The 13918-nt window shown below is 40.0% G+C and overlaps 1 protein-coding gene and 1 pseudogene across 1 annotated transcript in view; both read right to left on the bottom strand.

Annotated features, from left to right (window-relative positions):
- SDCCAG8 (SHH signaling and ciliogenesis regulator SDCCAG8) overlaps window positions 1–13918 on the bottom strand; it is a 270102-nt gene that overhangs the window by 208080 nt on the left and 48104 nt on the right. Inside the window, 2 exon segments of the mRNA XM_037509815.2 lie at window positions 5001–5142; window positions 9450–9638. Coding sequence (XP_037365712.1) covers window positions 5001–5142; window positions 9450–9638 — 331 coding nt within the window.
- LOC119245102 (epidermal growth factor receptor substrate 15-like 1) lies at window positions 2383–4968 on the bottom strand (annotated as a pseudogene).

Genomic DNA, 13918 nt, shown 5'->3' with positions numbered 1-13918 from the left:
AAGTCAGTAGCCTTCCTATACACAAACAACAAATCTGAAGAAGAAGAAATCAAAAAAACCATGCCTTTTATTATCGAAACAAAAAAATCAAATATTTGGGAATAAATCTAACAAAAGAGGTAAAGGACCTATACAAAGAAAACTATAACACACTGTTAAAAGAAATAGAAGAAGACACAAAGAAATGGAAAGACATCCCCTGCTCATGGATTGGAAGAATAAACATTATTAAAATGGCCATCCTACCAAAAGCAATATACAGATTCAATGCTATTCCAATCAAAATTTCAATGTCATTCTTCAAAGAAATAGAACAATTATTGATGAAATTCATATGGAATCACCAAAAACCCCGAATAGCCAAAGCTCTACTGAAAAAAAAAGAAGGAAATGGAGGCATCACACTCCCAGACTTCAAACTCTACTACAAAGCCATAATCATCAAAACTGCATGGTATTGGAACAAGAACAGACATACAGACCAATGGAATCGAATAGAAAATCCAGAAATAAACCCACAGATTTATGGTCAACTAATCTTTGACAAAGGAGCAAAGACTATGCATTGGAGCAAAGAAAGTTTGTTCAATAAATGGTGCTGGGAAACTGGGTCGCTACATGCAAAAGAATGAAGCTTGACCACTACCTCACACCATACACAAAAATCAACTCAAAATGGATTAAAGAACTAGACATAAGACCTGAAACCATAAAATACATAGAAGGAAATATAGGCGAAACACTACGGGATTTGCACATCAAAGACATCTTTACAGACACATCACCCAAAGCAGTGATAGTGAAGGCAAAGATAAACAGCTGGGACTACATCAAATTAAAGAGCTTCTGCACAGCAAAAGAGACAATAACAAAAACAAAGAGAAACCCCACCAACTGGGAGAACATTTTTGCACCCAACACTAATGATAAAGGACTGATCACAAAATCTGCAAAGAGCTGATGAGACTCAACAAAACAAAGAAAATAATCCAGTCAAAAAATGGGCAGAAGAGCTAAAAAGAAACTTCTATGAAGAGGAAATGCAAATGGCCAACAGGCATATGAAAAAATGTTCAACATCACTTGTAATCAGGGAAATGCAAATCAAAACTACCATGAGATACCATCTCACACCAGTGAGAATGGCACATATTAAAAAAACTAGCAACAACAAATGTTGGCGAGGGTGTGGAGAAAAAGGTACTCTTCTGCACTGTTGGTGGGAGTGCAAACTGGTCCAACCACTATGGAGAGCTGTGTGGAGATTTCTGGACCTACTAAACATAGAGCTTCCATATGATCCAGCAATTCCACTCCTAGGTATTTACCCAAAGGACACAGAAACATCAATTCCAAAGAACACCTGCACCCCTATGTTTATAGCAGCACTGTTTACAATAGCTAAGCTTTGGAAACAACCCAAATGCCCAAAAATAGATGACTGGATCAAGAAGATGTGGTACATATATACCATGGAATATTACTCAGCATTCAAAAAAGATAAACACATGCAATTTGCAGCAACATGGATGGCGCTGGAAGGGATCATGCTCAGTGAAATAAGCCAAAAAGAAAAGAAAAATACCGGATGGTCTCACTCATAGCAGGAATCTAGAAAACTTAAATAAGGGACCAGGAAAATGAATATAAGAAAGTGAAAATCAAAATCAACAAAAAACTATGAACCAGAGACCCTTTTTGGGGGTTGGGGGCGGGAAGGGAAGGATTGGGGTCAGAATTGGGCTTTTGCAATTGTATGGGGGAATATAAAAATAAAATTTTATTTAAAAAAAAAAGTATGGCTGATTTGTCATTAATATGTTAAATAAACATGTTAAGAAGGGACTACAATAGATACAGAATCATAACTAAAGATGCTACTAAATACAAAATTATTATTATCTATGGCATATTTGGGTAGTCTCAAAATTTCCCATCTATAGAGAAAACTATGGATTTTTTAAGGGGTATCTAAACCATTTTATTTTATTTCATTTTATTAAGAAATGGTTTTTCTTACAGAAAGCAGCAATATAGAATAACAAGGTACCAGGAGACAGAAGCTAGGGAGGGGCAACACCAAAGAAGCTGGAAGTGGAGGCGGGGTATAAGGAGTGGCAAGCAGGGGGGACTCAACTTACAGAAGTGAAGTCTGCAAAGCCCAAGAAAGATGCTTTAGAAAGTTTAGCTGAAGAGGATGGAGCAAATGGATCTTTTTCACTAATGGGGGTCCCAGAGCCCCTTGTTATTTTGTAATGTGTCACTCCTGTCAGTCCCACATGGCTGGAACGGAGGGAGGTATCAGAGGAGGTGGTGGAGGCTCAGCAAAGTCTGAGGAACCAAGCAGGCTCCGCTGGGCAGTTTTACTTTTAAAGGTATATTTCATAATTCTACCTCTCCAAAGAAGGAGATGAAAGGGCCAGAACTTGGGGGCTTTGAAGGTAATGATGGGGTTTTTCTGTGAAAGGGTCTGAGGTGAATGGGTCATTCTTTGCCTTTCTCAAAGTCATGGAGGCAGAACCTCGAAAGAGTCTCTTTGAAAGGGTCCCCTCCAAATGGATCTGTTGAAGTCATCTGTGTTCTGCAATGGGGTCACTCTGGAACAGGTCACCTTTAAAAGGATCGGCTCCTTTACATGAGTTGGATTTGAAGGTATCTTTAGCTTGGAAAGGATCTAAATGCAATTCTTGTGTGTTGTTGCTAAATAATGTCTTATTTTTGAAAGAATGGATTACAGCTCCCATACTGACCCTGTCTGTCAGGGAGTTGGCCTTGCTCAGGTCAGATTGGTTGGTCAGGCTGGTGCCTTGGGTATCAAGCACCTGGGAGAACTGCTTTTGGGCTTTCTAGTGTGTGTTTTGCAGCTGGGAGAGCTTGTTTCTTGCCTGGTTGATTTTGTCCTGCGTGAATTTGAAGAACTTGATGATAGTTTCCAACTGGACCTCCCCAACCTGGAAGCTCTGCTCCAGCTGTGTTAATTCAATTCTGCACCATATTTAGCTTTGATTTGGTTGTCAGATCAAATTCCTGGAGCTTGAGGTTGGATTCCTGGGTCTTGATCTGGGTCTTCAATGAGGATATCTTCTGGGTCTGGTCCTGGCATTTCTGCCTGGTGTCGCTCAGCAAATAATGGAGCTTGGCTTTCTACTGGTTCATTTCATCCAGGTGGTCCTGATTCTGAACTTGCAGCTTTTGCGACTGCTTGTTTCCTTGTCTAGACAGTTTTATTATTTCTGGATGTCATTAGCTTTCTTACTGATGACCTCTTCTTTCTCTCTAACATCTTATTCCAGTATTTCTCTCTGTAACCAGGCAACCTCCTGACTTAAGTCACTCCGCTCCTTCACACCACTGACCACCCCTGAGCCAGGATTACTGGAGCTTTCTTATATGGGTACACCTCTCTCTGAGTGTGGGACCAAGTTCTGTGATAGGAGTTGAGGGGGGGGGGGTCAGTGTTCTACTGACCTGCTGAATGAAATACATAGCTAATATAAACTCATCTTTGCTTAATCTCCCCATTTGCTGGTACCAGCCAGGGCCAATAAATGTGCTGGAAGGTTCTGGGTTAGGCCAGCATGCATGATCTCTTTCACCCCCTGGCCACTCATGTTTCTGTCTAGGTCCAGCTTAGTCTTCAGGAACAGCTTGTCAAACCACATATTGTCTGCCACTGACTGTTCACTGTGGGCTATGCTACTTGATGCTGCACTATGGAGACAAGGTTCCAGGCTGCTGGAAAGGCATGGCACACAGGCTGCCTTTCAGTGGTATACTGGCTGACAGTTTAGGCACAGTCTCCAGAGCACTTTGTTCTTTCTCTTGAAGGGGGCATGAGGAATGGAGGCAGAAGGGAGGGTACAGGCTTGGTACACTAAGTGCATCACCTGAGGAATCTTATATTTGTCCAGACACTGCCTATGCTGTCAAGAGGTAGGTTGGTGGGCCTCCCTGGTGATGCAAGTGGTTAAGCACAGCACTGTGAAGCTATTGGCAGTATCTGTAGCACAAGTTTGATGCCCCACTGGCCAGGGAGCTACCCCCATGGTGCAGCAGACCTCTCCTGTTCCGCCTGCTGCGCCCCTCAACAGTGTATTTCAGCCAGTCTGCTTGTTCTGCTCCCCACTCTGTCTCTGGTGAATCCTCTGACCCCCCAACCTCTGGCCTATACCCCAATTCTTGTATGCATAAATAAATAAATCTTTTTTTTAAAAAAAAGAGGCAGGTTGGAGTTCATATGGACTGGCTTGACATTATCTCCAGAGAGCCAACCAGGCTTTCAAAGAGTCCATTGAGCATAGCCAGTTTGCTTCTGTAGACAGCAGTGTGATGATCAAAATGCTGCTAGTTATCATGAAATTTAGGAGGTGGCATATTCAAATTCAGATTGCTCAAGGTAACTTCATGGCCACTCTGCTCACAAGCCACTTGTCTCAAGCAACAGAGAAACCCTGTTTGTCCAAGAACCCTTTATCATCTGGGTTGGCGAAGTCCCATATCTTCCCAAGAATATCTGAGCACCCAGACTTCTTCAGAAAAAACACTGCTGTACTTGTTCTCACTCTGCCCATGTATGCTGGATCTACCTGATATGTAAGGTTTATATAATGAACTTCCAGTGGGAATCTGCCAGACAAGGGGGATGAGTGCAGCAGCCATCTTCCAGGGGGAGCACATGGAAGTGATTATGGATATGAAAATATTCACAGCTTCAAAAACTATCAGCAAATAACAAGTTTAAGCACACAAGTCTCAAAATACCTTACCACATTGTACTACATTCTCTGAATAGTGATAAACAGACGTGTTTGAGAAGGAGTAAGAATTCTCCAAATAGCAAATTTGTCTAATTCAGAAAAGTCAACATAACAGATTGGTATTCACTTTGTGTGGAAAGAGTTCAACTGAAAAAAGGAGTTTAGTTACAGAACAACAATCAAAGAAATACTCAGGGGAAAAAAGAGCAATTATGGCATGCTTTTATTTTAATTGTATTAGACTTGCCTTGTTTTTTCAAAATTGGCTTCTTCAGTCATTTGCACAGCTCGTTTCACCTGCTTATAAGCACTTGCTTCTCTTTGCTGCACATCTGTCATGCTGCTCCTTATGCAAACTAGTACAGACATTAAGTCATCTCTTTCTCTGTCAGTACAAAAAGAACATTCACAACAAGAAATGATCAAACAATTATATATTTTTAAGTCAGGAAGAAAAATGCATTAATACACAGTAGAAGAGTATGAGTCAACATAGCACATATTACAACACACACTATGGAGATCCTCTATCCTCATTTGGTGAGGGGCAGGCAGAAAGGCCATGCACATTCATGGCAAAACTGTATCTGTATGGGATAATAACCTATTGTGGGGAGGACTAGCACATGGAGGGTTGTAGTTTAAAGCCCATAAAACAGAAAATTAGTTTAATATAAAGTGGGGAGGAGGAGGATGTTGGGAAAAAGCAACAAAGTAGAAAAAAACTATACCTCAAAGTAAAAGTAAATGTGTTAAGAAGGGGTTACTGAGGTTTGGTTTATGCTGTTGATTCTCCTCTCAGTAACTTGAACAAATATATCCTTTCCCCTTCTCTTTCAGTTAAATTCTTCACCTACTTAGGAACAGATTTTGTCTTTCCATGGATAGAACTTTCCATGTTGAATTACTCAAATGCCCTGGTAACATACATAATGCTTACAATTTAACAAAGCCCACGGGTCTGATGACTGTCTAAACCAGCTCCTCAGTAATTCTTAGAAGTAGCCTAAACTAAGCTATTTCTTGGGGGACAGAAGTGAACCAGGGCCTCCCTGGTGGCGCAAGAGGTTAAGACGCAACCTATGAAGCTATCTCCAGCCAGTGCAGCACAAGTTTGATCCCTGGCCAGGGAGATACACACATGGTGCTGCAGACCACTCCTGACTCGCCCGCTGCTCCCCTCAGCAGTGTATTTCAGTCAATCTGCCTGTTCTGTTCCCCGCTCTGTCTCTGGTGAATCCTATCACCCACCTCTGGCCTGTAATCCAGTTCCTGTATGAATAAATAAATAAAATCTTTAAAAAAAAATAATTGAACCAAATGCCAAAATGTTATAGCATAGCATGTAAGATAGCATGTATCCATGAGATTGGCAATTGAATGGCTGGGGCTTCCATAGTTAGGCAACCAGTGAGGATGGCTATCTGTGGCGATACCCATGCAGCTTTAGCATGGGATGTCAGTCTCTGCTCAGCAAATGCTATCAGGAATAGGACAAAGGGCATCTGGCCATGTGTCATCCTTTAAATGTTCCCTCTCCCTTTACTCACTCCCTATGTAAATAAATCCTATTGTTGTTGTTTCTCACCATGTATCTACTCTTGGGTCATGCCCTGTGTTCTTAAGCATGCAGGTAAGGACTCACCAACTGGGCCAACCAGTTTCCACAGGTTTTGATCCATTTCAAAAAGATTATATGATATATGGAACTTACACAAAGGATAAAAGTGACGTAGAACCAAATATAAAGTGGGTGGGAAACTTTCTATACACAGAAGGCAAAAAATGTAATGTTGGACTATTAACTATGCTATTTTATTCCATGCTTTGTTAAAGAGTTCAAGTTTTAAACCAAAATCATTTGAAGTAACTGCCTGCAATTTCTATTTCATTGCCAAGTTCAAAATTATCAGAAAAGGGCCAACTGTGGTTTTTAAAAATTTAATAAACTTTAAGGAATCATAATTGAAAAAATGATAAACTGAGTTTGAAAAGCTTTCAGCATAAGACAATGACATAAATATGTCTGAGAGGTAAAGTAATTTAAAAAAATTGTGGCATTTGGAAAGCAGTCATGTTGTAAGAAACATGTAATATTGAACAAAGTTGCAATTATTACTAGTTCATAAAACTGTAAATAAGATCACTACAAAATTCATGGGAGCATAGAGGTCTTCATTTTAGAATTTTCTGTTTATTGTTTTTAATTGAGAAAGGTTTTTTGTTGTTTTATAGATAATGAAAAAAGGAGTTAATTATTTTGATCAAATATACTCAAATGATTATGTGAAAAAGTAGATCAAAGCAAGACTAATTATTCTACTTAAATAAAATATAAATTAAGTACAAGCAAAACTGAATTTGTATTTATTTGTATTTCAAAAAATCACATTAACATAAAAGGGGAGTAGCTTTGTTGATGACATGCACCCCAACTAAAACTTGTGAGATTAGAAGAAAATTAAAATACAATCTTTACAGATAAGTAAGGAGGGGCATGATATAGTCATCTTCCTTAAAGTTCTAAGACCTACAAAAAACAAGTTACTATTCAATGATTATCTTGTCTATTCCTGATATTATGTCTCCATCAAAGTCAAAGTTTCAAAAAAACACATTAACAAAAAAGCTCGGTGCTTATTAACTAGTTAACAAACAGATTGTAACAAGATCAAAAGCTAACACATTTGATTCTTATGGGAGACTTATGTTTAATCCTCTTCATTGCTTATCAGTCTGCATATCCTCTTGTTAAAAGCATATTTCCACAAAGTATTCAATGAAATAAATGACAAAAGAAAAATGAACAAAAAAAGACTCCAAACATGTATCAATAGTATTTAAGAAACTTAGTGGGGAAAAAAAAAAAAAACAGAGCAAAAAGGAATGAGAAAATCCCTGAATATTCTTGGCCAAATGAATAAAATAAGGAAAAGAGAAAGCTGGTCTGATACATATGCATGAGCTTCATCTTGAAATATGGAGTGCTTAAGAAATGCTTTTCGTTCCTAAGTTATTCCATACTTCTCTCCGCTATCAGTTTTAAGTATTTTTAGGTATATTAATAAGTATTATTAGTATCACTGTATTTAAAAAGAAAGTCTAGTAAACTGAGTACAACATTTCCTTATTCCTCATTTCTGGGAAGTTTCTAACATAGTCTTTCAAAGTCAACTATAAAACTGAATGAATAAGCCACCCCCAAATTACTAGCTAAACTAAAGCCCCAGTGTTACAGGGGTTTTGCCCTCCAGGCAGTACTAGTTATAGCTAAACCAGGCAAGGCTTTCTTAGAGAGATTCATGCATGAGGGTGTCAGCTTGGGAAAGGAGAATATAACCTGGTTCCTCAAAGGGAGTTAGCAGAAGATATTTAAAAGTTATGTTCACAAGGCGGGCAGCAGAAGGGCAACATAATTGCTTGTTCTGGGTGGATCTATACCCATGAATGCTTAGATAGGTTACATTCCTACTACGCATTTGGGCTCTCATCTTTCTCCTTCCAGGAAATTATGAGATAATCACTAGTCAGCATCTAAGGGTTATAATCTAGCATGGTGCCCAATGGTTAGGGTGGTGAGCTGAATTGTTTGGACAGAAGTCGCCAATCTATGACTTAGTCCACCTGTTCAAACAGAACTGAGGCAACTCAACCTATCAGCTCACAATTTCTTTTACGTAGGTTGTCTCACCAGGATAATACAGTAGAAATCATTTCTCCTTTCTGAAAAGGAGAAACTTCTCCAATGCAGTATGAGCTACCGAAAGGAATTTAACAAAAATCAGTAATACATTGATACCACTCAAAAGTATGTGTACATTTAAGCAAGAAAAAGTTACTTGTCTGAAATGATGTGGTTATCCATTGTCAGGGTTCAAGAGAAAATCCCCCATCTCCTGGGTTCTTTTTAGGCTGAACAAGTAGTCAAAACAGAATCAGATGGGTCAGCAAAGGGAATATCAATTTAATAACATGCCAGGATGGGGTAGCTATTATTATTAAGCAGTACCTGATTTTGGTCAGTGAGAAAGAGGTATAACTCCTAAAGTACAAATCCTGGGGCACAGAAGAGAGAGGAGGGGGACACTTCACATGACAAGGAGGGAATAATCTCATTTTTACTCAGAAAAGAGTATAAAATGAGTATAAAATGGGGACTAGTCATTTTATGATGGGAAAAGTCATAAGACAGGGACCAGTGATTGTTTCTTTGATCAGGGAAGAACAAAAGGTTAGGGGGTGACGATCTCCTCTTCAATTAGGGAAGGACAAAGTATATGGAAAGATGAGTTTCTGTTTAGTCTTTAAGGTATTCATTGCTCTCAACTCAAAATAATCTCTATTCTTTAATGATAAAGTTTCTTCTAGAGGCCCACAGGGCATCAATTAACTTTAGTTTCCCATATCATAGTGAGAAGTATTACAAAAGACCTTATCTGGACATCTGGAAAAAGCCTATCTGACCCTTCTGGAAAACAAATCCCACATCACAATCTGCAGAACCTACCTATTCTATCTTTAAGAAAACTACAGTGAAAGACATTTTAAAAATTCACCTTATCTGAAGCTTAACTAACTTCATGTGATTTATACATGAAGCTTAACTAACTTCATGTTATTTATGTGGGATAAAAGGATCTCTTGAAAAACATACTTTTCCGTGACGCCAAAATTCCACAGAGGCATACTTACTTAGTCAATCTTTCAATGGTCTGCATGTGAACATTATTATGGGTTTTGGAAATAACAGCTTCATGTTGAGCACATTTCAAACAAATACCACCAACAGACTTAGAAATATTAGCGACAAGAAGAGACTCTTTATGCCTTAGTTGCTCTTCAAGATCTGCACATTTTTTCTGATACTCAGCTAAGTCTTTCCTAAAAGAAAGGAGAATTTTCAGCAAAAGGTGAAGTAAAAGTACACTATTTTCAAATGTATCACTACAGTAAAAACTATGATCATTGTGATAGTGATAACTATCTAATTTACTTTATGAGGTGCTTTACATATACTATCTCAGTAATTCTTATCACAACCCTGAAATGTAAGTATGATTATTTTAATTTACACTTAAAATATGAGGCTTGACTGCATGAAATAATTAATAGAGACAGATCATCTCCATTTTACCACAAAAACTACTCTAGATTAAAAATTAGGAATAAGTGAAATTATATTCTAAATACCCTTTGTTCTTTCTTTTTGTGCACCTCATTGTGACTAACCAATAACTTGCTCCTGGAAACTTAGAAAACTGGTTGTGTTATATCCTAATAAAAATTCTCTGTGCTCTTTTGAAGTTGATAGTGACAGCAGAAACACATCTGTTGATTGCTGAGAAAATGCCTTACTGGGAAAGTCAAACACTTTAACTCATATCCCCTAAACTGCCAGGCACCTCCTTGGACCTGGAAATGCAAAGCCCCACATTTCTCTCACATTCCTTCTCCCCCTTATATAATCACAGTACTCCTGCCTTGCAGGGAAATGGCTTCCTTAGGGTGTTAAGCCAATTGTGGACTCCTTTGGTGGCAATCCTCCTTTGGTGGCCAATACTCTTTGCAAAGACATTCTTATGGTTCATGCATTGGCTTAGTGGACATGAGTGAAAGATTAGGTTTGGTTGTTTACACTAGATTAAGTTCTTATAAGATTTTGACACATATTGGGGAGGTTCCAGGTTCTCTACCACACCTAGTGAAGGGTGATGCTGAGCACCCAGGTGAAGATACAGAAGATTTAGAGGAGACACATGAAGCAGAGAGATGTGAATGAAGGTGCACCTGCTTCTCAGTTTTGAACTTACATCGGGGAACTGGGGGACATGGAAGTGACGTGTGGAGTCAAGACACGTAGAGACACTTGAAAGAGACATGAGTGATACAGTTGGGAAAGCTAATAAAGGAAGCCTTTACCCTGATTTTATTTAAATTTTGTTCCTTTCATCCCAGAATTGCCTACCCCCTTTTGACCCTTTCCTATGGTTCCCCATCAGAAGGGAGCTTAACTTTTGGGGTTGAGTAGCCCCGCTGATTGACTGAGCATTTATGCATGAGGAGATGGATAACTTTGTGTGTTTCATTAGGAAACTATGTCCTTTCTCTTCTTCCCTTCCTATGCACAATCATTCCATTAAAAATCTTACACACTAAGAGCATGCTTTATCTTTATGTGGTGGATGGCAGAACCTCTTTGGAGCATAAAAGTTAGGGGGTCTTGAGGTGCCACATATCATATTTTATTTTTGTAGGATCTCATCTCCATTGCATTACCCATAGAACAAAAATAAAACCTCAAATATAAATGTTTCTTTTAACTAAGGAATGGAGCAACATTATATAATATCCCTGAATTGAAGGAAGTGATAAACCTCTTTGTGAAGAGTACTTAATAGATCAGATACAGAACATGGATTTTATACATGATTAATTTGCTATAGCCCGTTTTTCTTCAGGACAAAAAACATTAAGGGCCTCCCTGGTGGCGCAGTGGGTTGAGTGCATAGTTGTGAAGCTCTCCGCAGCCTCTGCAGCACAGGGCCGGCCAGGGAGATACCCACATAGAGCGGCAGACCTCTCCTGTCTTGCCTGCTGCTTCCCTTAGCAGTGCTTTCAGTCTGTCTGCCAGTTCTGCTCCCCGCTCTGTCTCTGGTGAATTCTCTCACCCTCCCACGTCTCTGGCCTGTATCCCAGTTCTTGTATAAATAAATAGATCTTTAAAAAAAAATTAACAAATTATCTAACCAGGGTGTCCCTGTGGCACAGGGGGTTAAGTATCAGCACTATGAAGTTATCTGCAGCCATTGCAGCACCAGTTTGATCCCCTGCCAGGAAGCTAATCCACATGGCACAGCAGACCTCTCCTGTCTCGCCTGCTGCTCCCCTCAGCAGTGTATTTCAGTGGATCTGCCTGTTCTGCTCTGCACTGTGTCTGGTGAATCCTCTCACCCGCCCCCCTGCCTATACCCCAGCTCTTGTGTATACATAAATAAAAATAAATATTAAAAAAAATTATTTAACCACAAAGTTCTACAAAGAACCATTTTATTTATTTATTTATTTATTTTTTTAAATTTTTTTTTTAATAGAGGCATGTTTTATTTATTTATTTATTTGTTTGTTTTTGTTTATACATGCACTGGGTACAGTCAGAAGCACGGGAGGGTGACAGAATTCACCAGAGCCAGAGCGGGGAGCAGAGCAGGCAGAAGGACTGAAGTACACTGCTGAGGGGAGCAGCGGGCGGCAGAAGAGGTCTGCACGCCATGTGGGACCCTCCTCCGGTGGCTGGGGAGCAGCCGGGGATCGAACTGCACCACCGGGGAGGCTCTACAAAGAACCATTTTAAAAGACAGCGGGTTATACAAAGTATAGAGGCTCAAAGGAAATCATATATTCATCTGGGTTTTTGTTGGATTGAATGAATAATCAAAATACCATCATGTGAGCTAGCAAAGAAAAAACAATCGATTTAATAACATACATATGGAGAATGTACATGGTTGCCAATTCTAAAGAATAATGGAGGAGATCAGGGATATTGATCCTGCATTTAGGGACCTGCAGTGTTAAGGAGAAAGCGTAGGAGACTTCACATGGCAGACAAGGGGTGGGAGTGCATAGCTCATCCTTACTCTGAAAGTAAACCTGAGAGTTTAGGTAAAGAGGTAATGTTCACTGATAAATCTACAACTGTTTGAGACCCTCCAAACTACTTTCTTCACGGTATTTCTTCTAAAGATTTAGCTAAGGATAGAAGCTCCTCCTAGCCTTAAGGGTCCTCTCTGGTCTCAACCTAAAATAATCTGCATTCTTTAAGTAATAGTAAAAAGTGATTTAAAAAAAGGCTCACAGGGTTTTGACTGATCTCCAGTTTCTCATCAAGGTGCCAAGGTATGCTTACTCCTGGCCTATTGAGAAAAACTTATCTGACCCTTTTGGGAAGACCAACACCACAAAATTTATTTTTTTAAAGATTTATTTATTTATGCATACAAGAACTGGGGTACAGGTCAGAGGTGTGAGGAACAGAACAGTCAGATTGACTGAAATACACTACTGAGGGGAGCAGTGAGCGAGTCAGGAGAGGTCTGCTTTGCCATGTGGGTAGCTTCCTGGCCGGCCAGGGATCGAACTAGTGCTGTGGTGGCTATGGACAGCTTCATAGGTTGCGTCCCAACCCATTGCGCCACCAAGGAGGCCCCCTACGAAAGTTATATGGAACTTGTTCATCATAAGAGTTAATTAAGTACTAGCTACATGTGAAAATGTGCAGCTTGCTAAAGAAAAACAGTTGAGGAATTGCTTGAGTATATGTGTATGCGTGTGTATGTGCATGTGCATGTTTTCTTTTTTTTTTTTTTTTTTTTTAATAGAGGCATGCTTTATTTATTTGTTTGCTGGTTTGTTTGTTTGTTTTGTTTATACATGCACTGGGTACAGTCAGAAGCGCGGGAGGGTGAGAGAATTCACCAGAGTCAGAGCGGGGAGCAGAGCAGGCAGAAGGACCGAAGTACACTGCTGAGGGGAGCAGCGGGCGGCAGGAGAGGTCTGCGCGCCATGTGGGACCCTCCTCTGGTGGCCGGGGAGCAGCCGGGGATCGAACCAGCGCCGCAGAGGCCGCGGGCAGCTTCGCAACCCAGCGCTCAACCGCTGCGCCACCGGGGAGGCCCTGCATGTTTTCTTTATTTGTTTTTACTTTTATGGAATAGCTTTTGGATGAAATTTTTCTGTAAGTTGACTTTTTAAGGATTATACAGCTTATACATTATATTTTCTGTTCCCACCCCAAGCAAGTTTTGGTAAAGTCAACTTCCATCGCACAGACATTATTTTTGTAGAGTGTATGTGTGTGTGTGTGTGTGTGTGTGTGTGTATACACATACACCCTCCCACATTGATATATATATATAAATATACATATACTTATATTAATATATACATAAAATACTAAATAGATGAAAAAGGAGAAAGTTGACCTTAAAATCTTGAACAGGGCCTCCCCGGTGGCGCAGCGGTTGAGCGCTGGGTTGCGAAGCTGCCCGCAGCCTCTGCAGCAGTTCGATCCCCGGCTGCTCCCCGTCCACCGGAGGAGGGTCCCGCATGGCGCAGCATGGCGCGCAGACCTCTCCTGCTGCCCGCTGCTCCCCTCAGCAGTG

Source organism: Talpa occidentalis, unplaced genomic scaffold (assembly GCF_014898055.3).
Source record: "Talpa occidentalis isolate TD23 unplaced genomic scaffold, MPIMG_talOcc4v2.1 talOcc4.14, whole genome shotgun sequence".
Classification (NCBI taxonomy): domain Eukaryota; kingdom Metazoa; phylum Chordata; class Mammalia; order Eulipotyphla; family Talpidae; genus Talpa; species Talpa occidentalis.
This window is presented reverse-complemented; position numbering and strand designations above follow the sequence as displayed.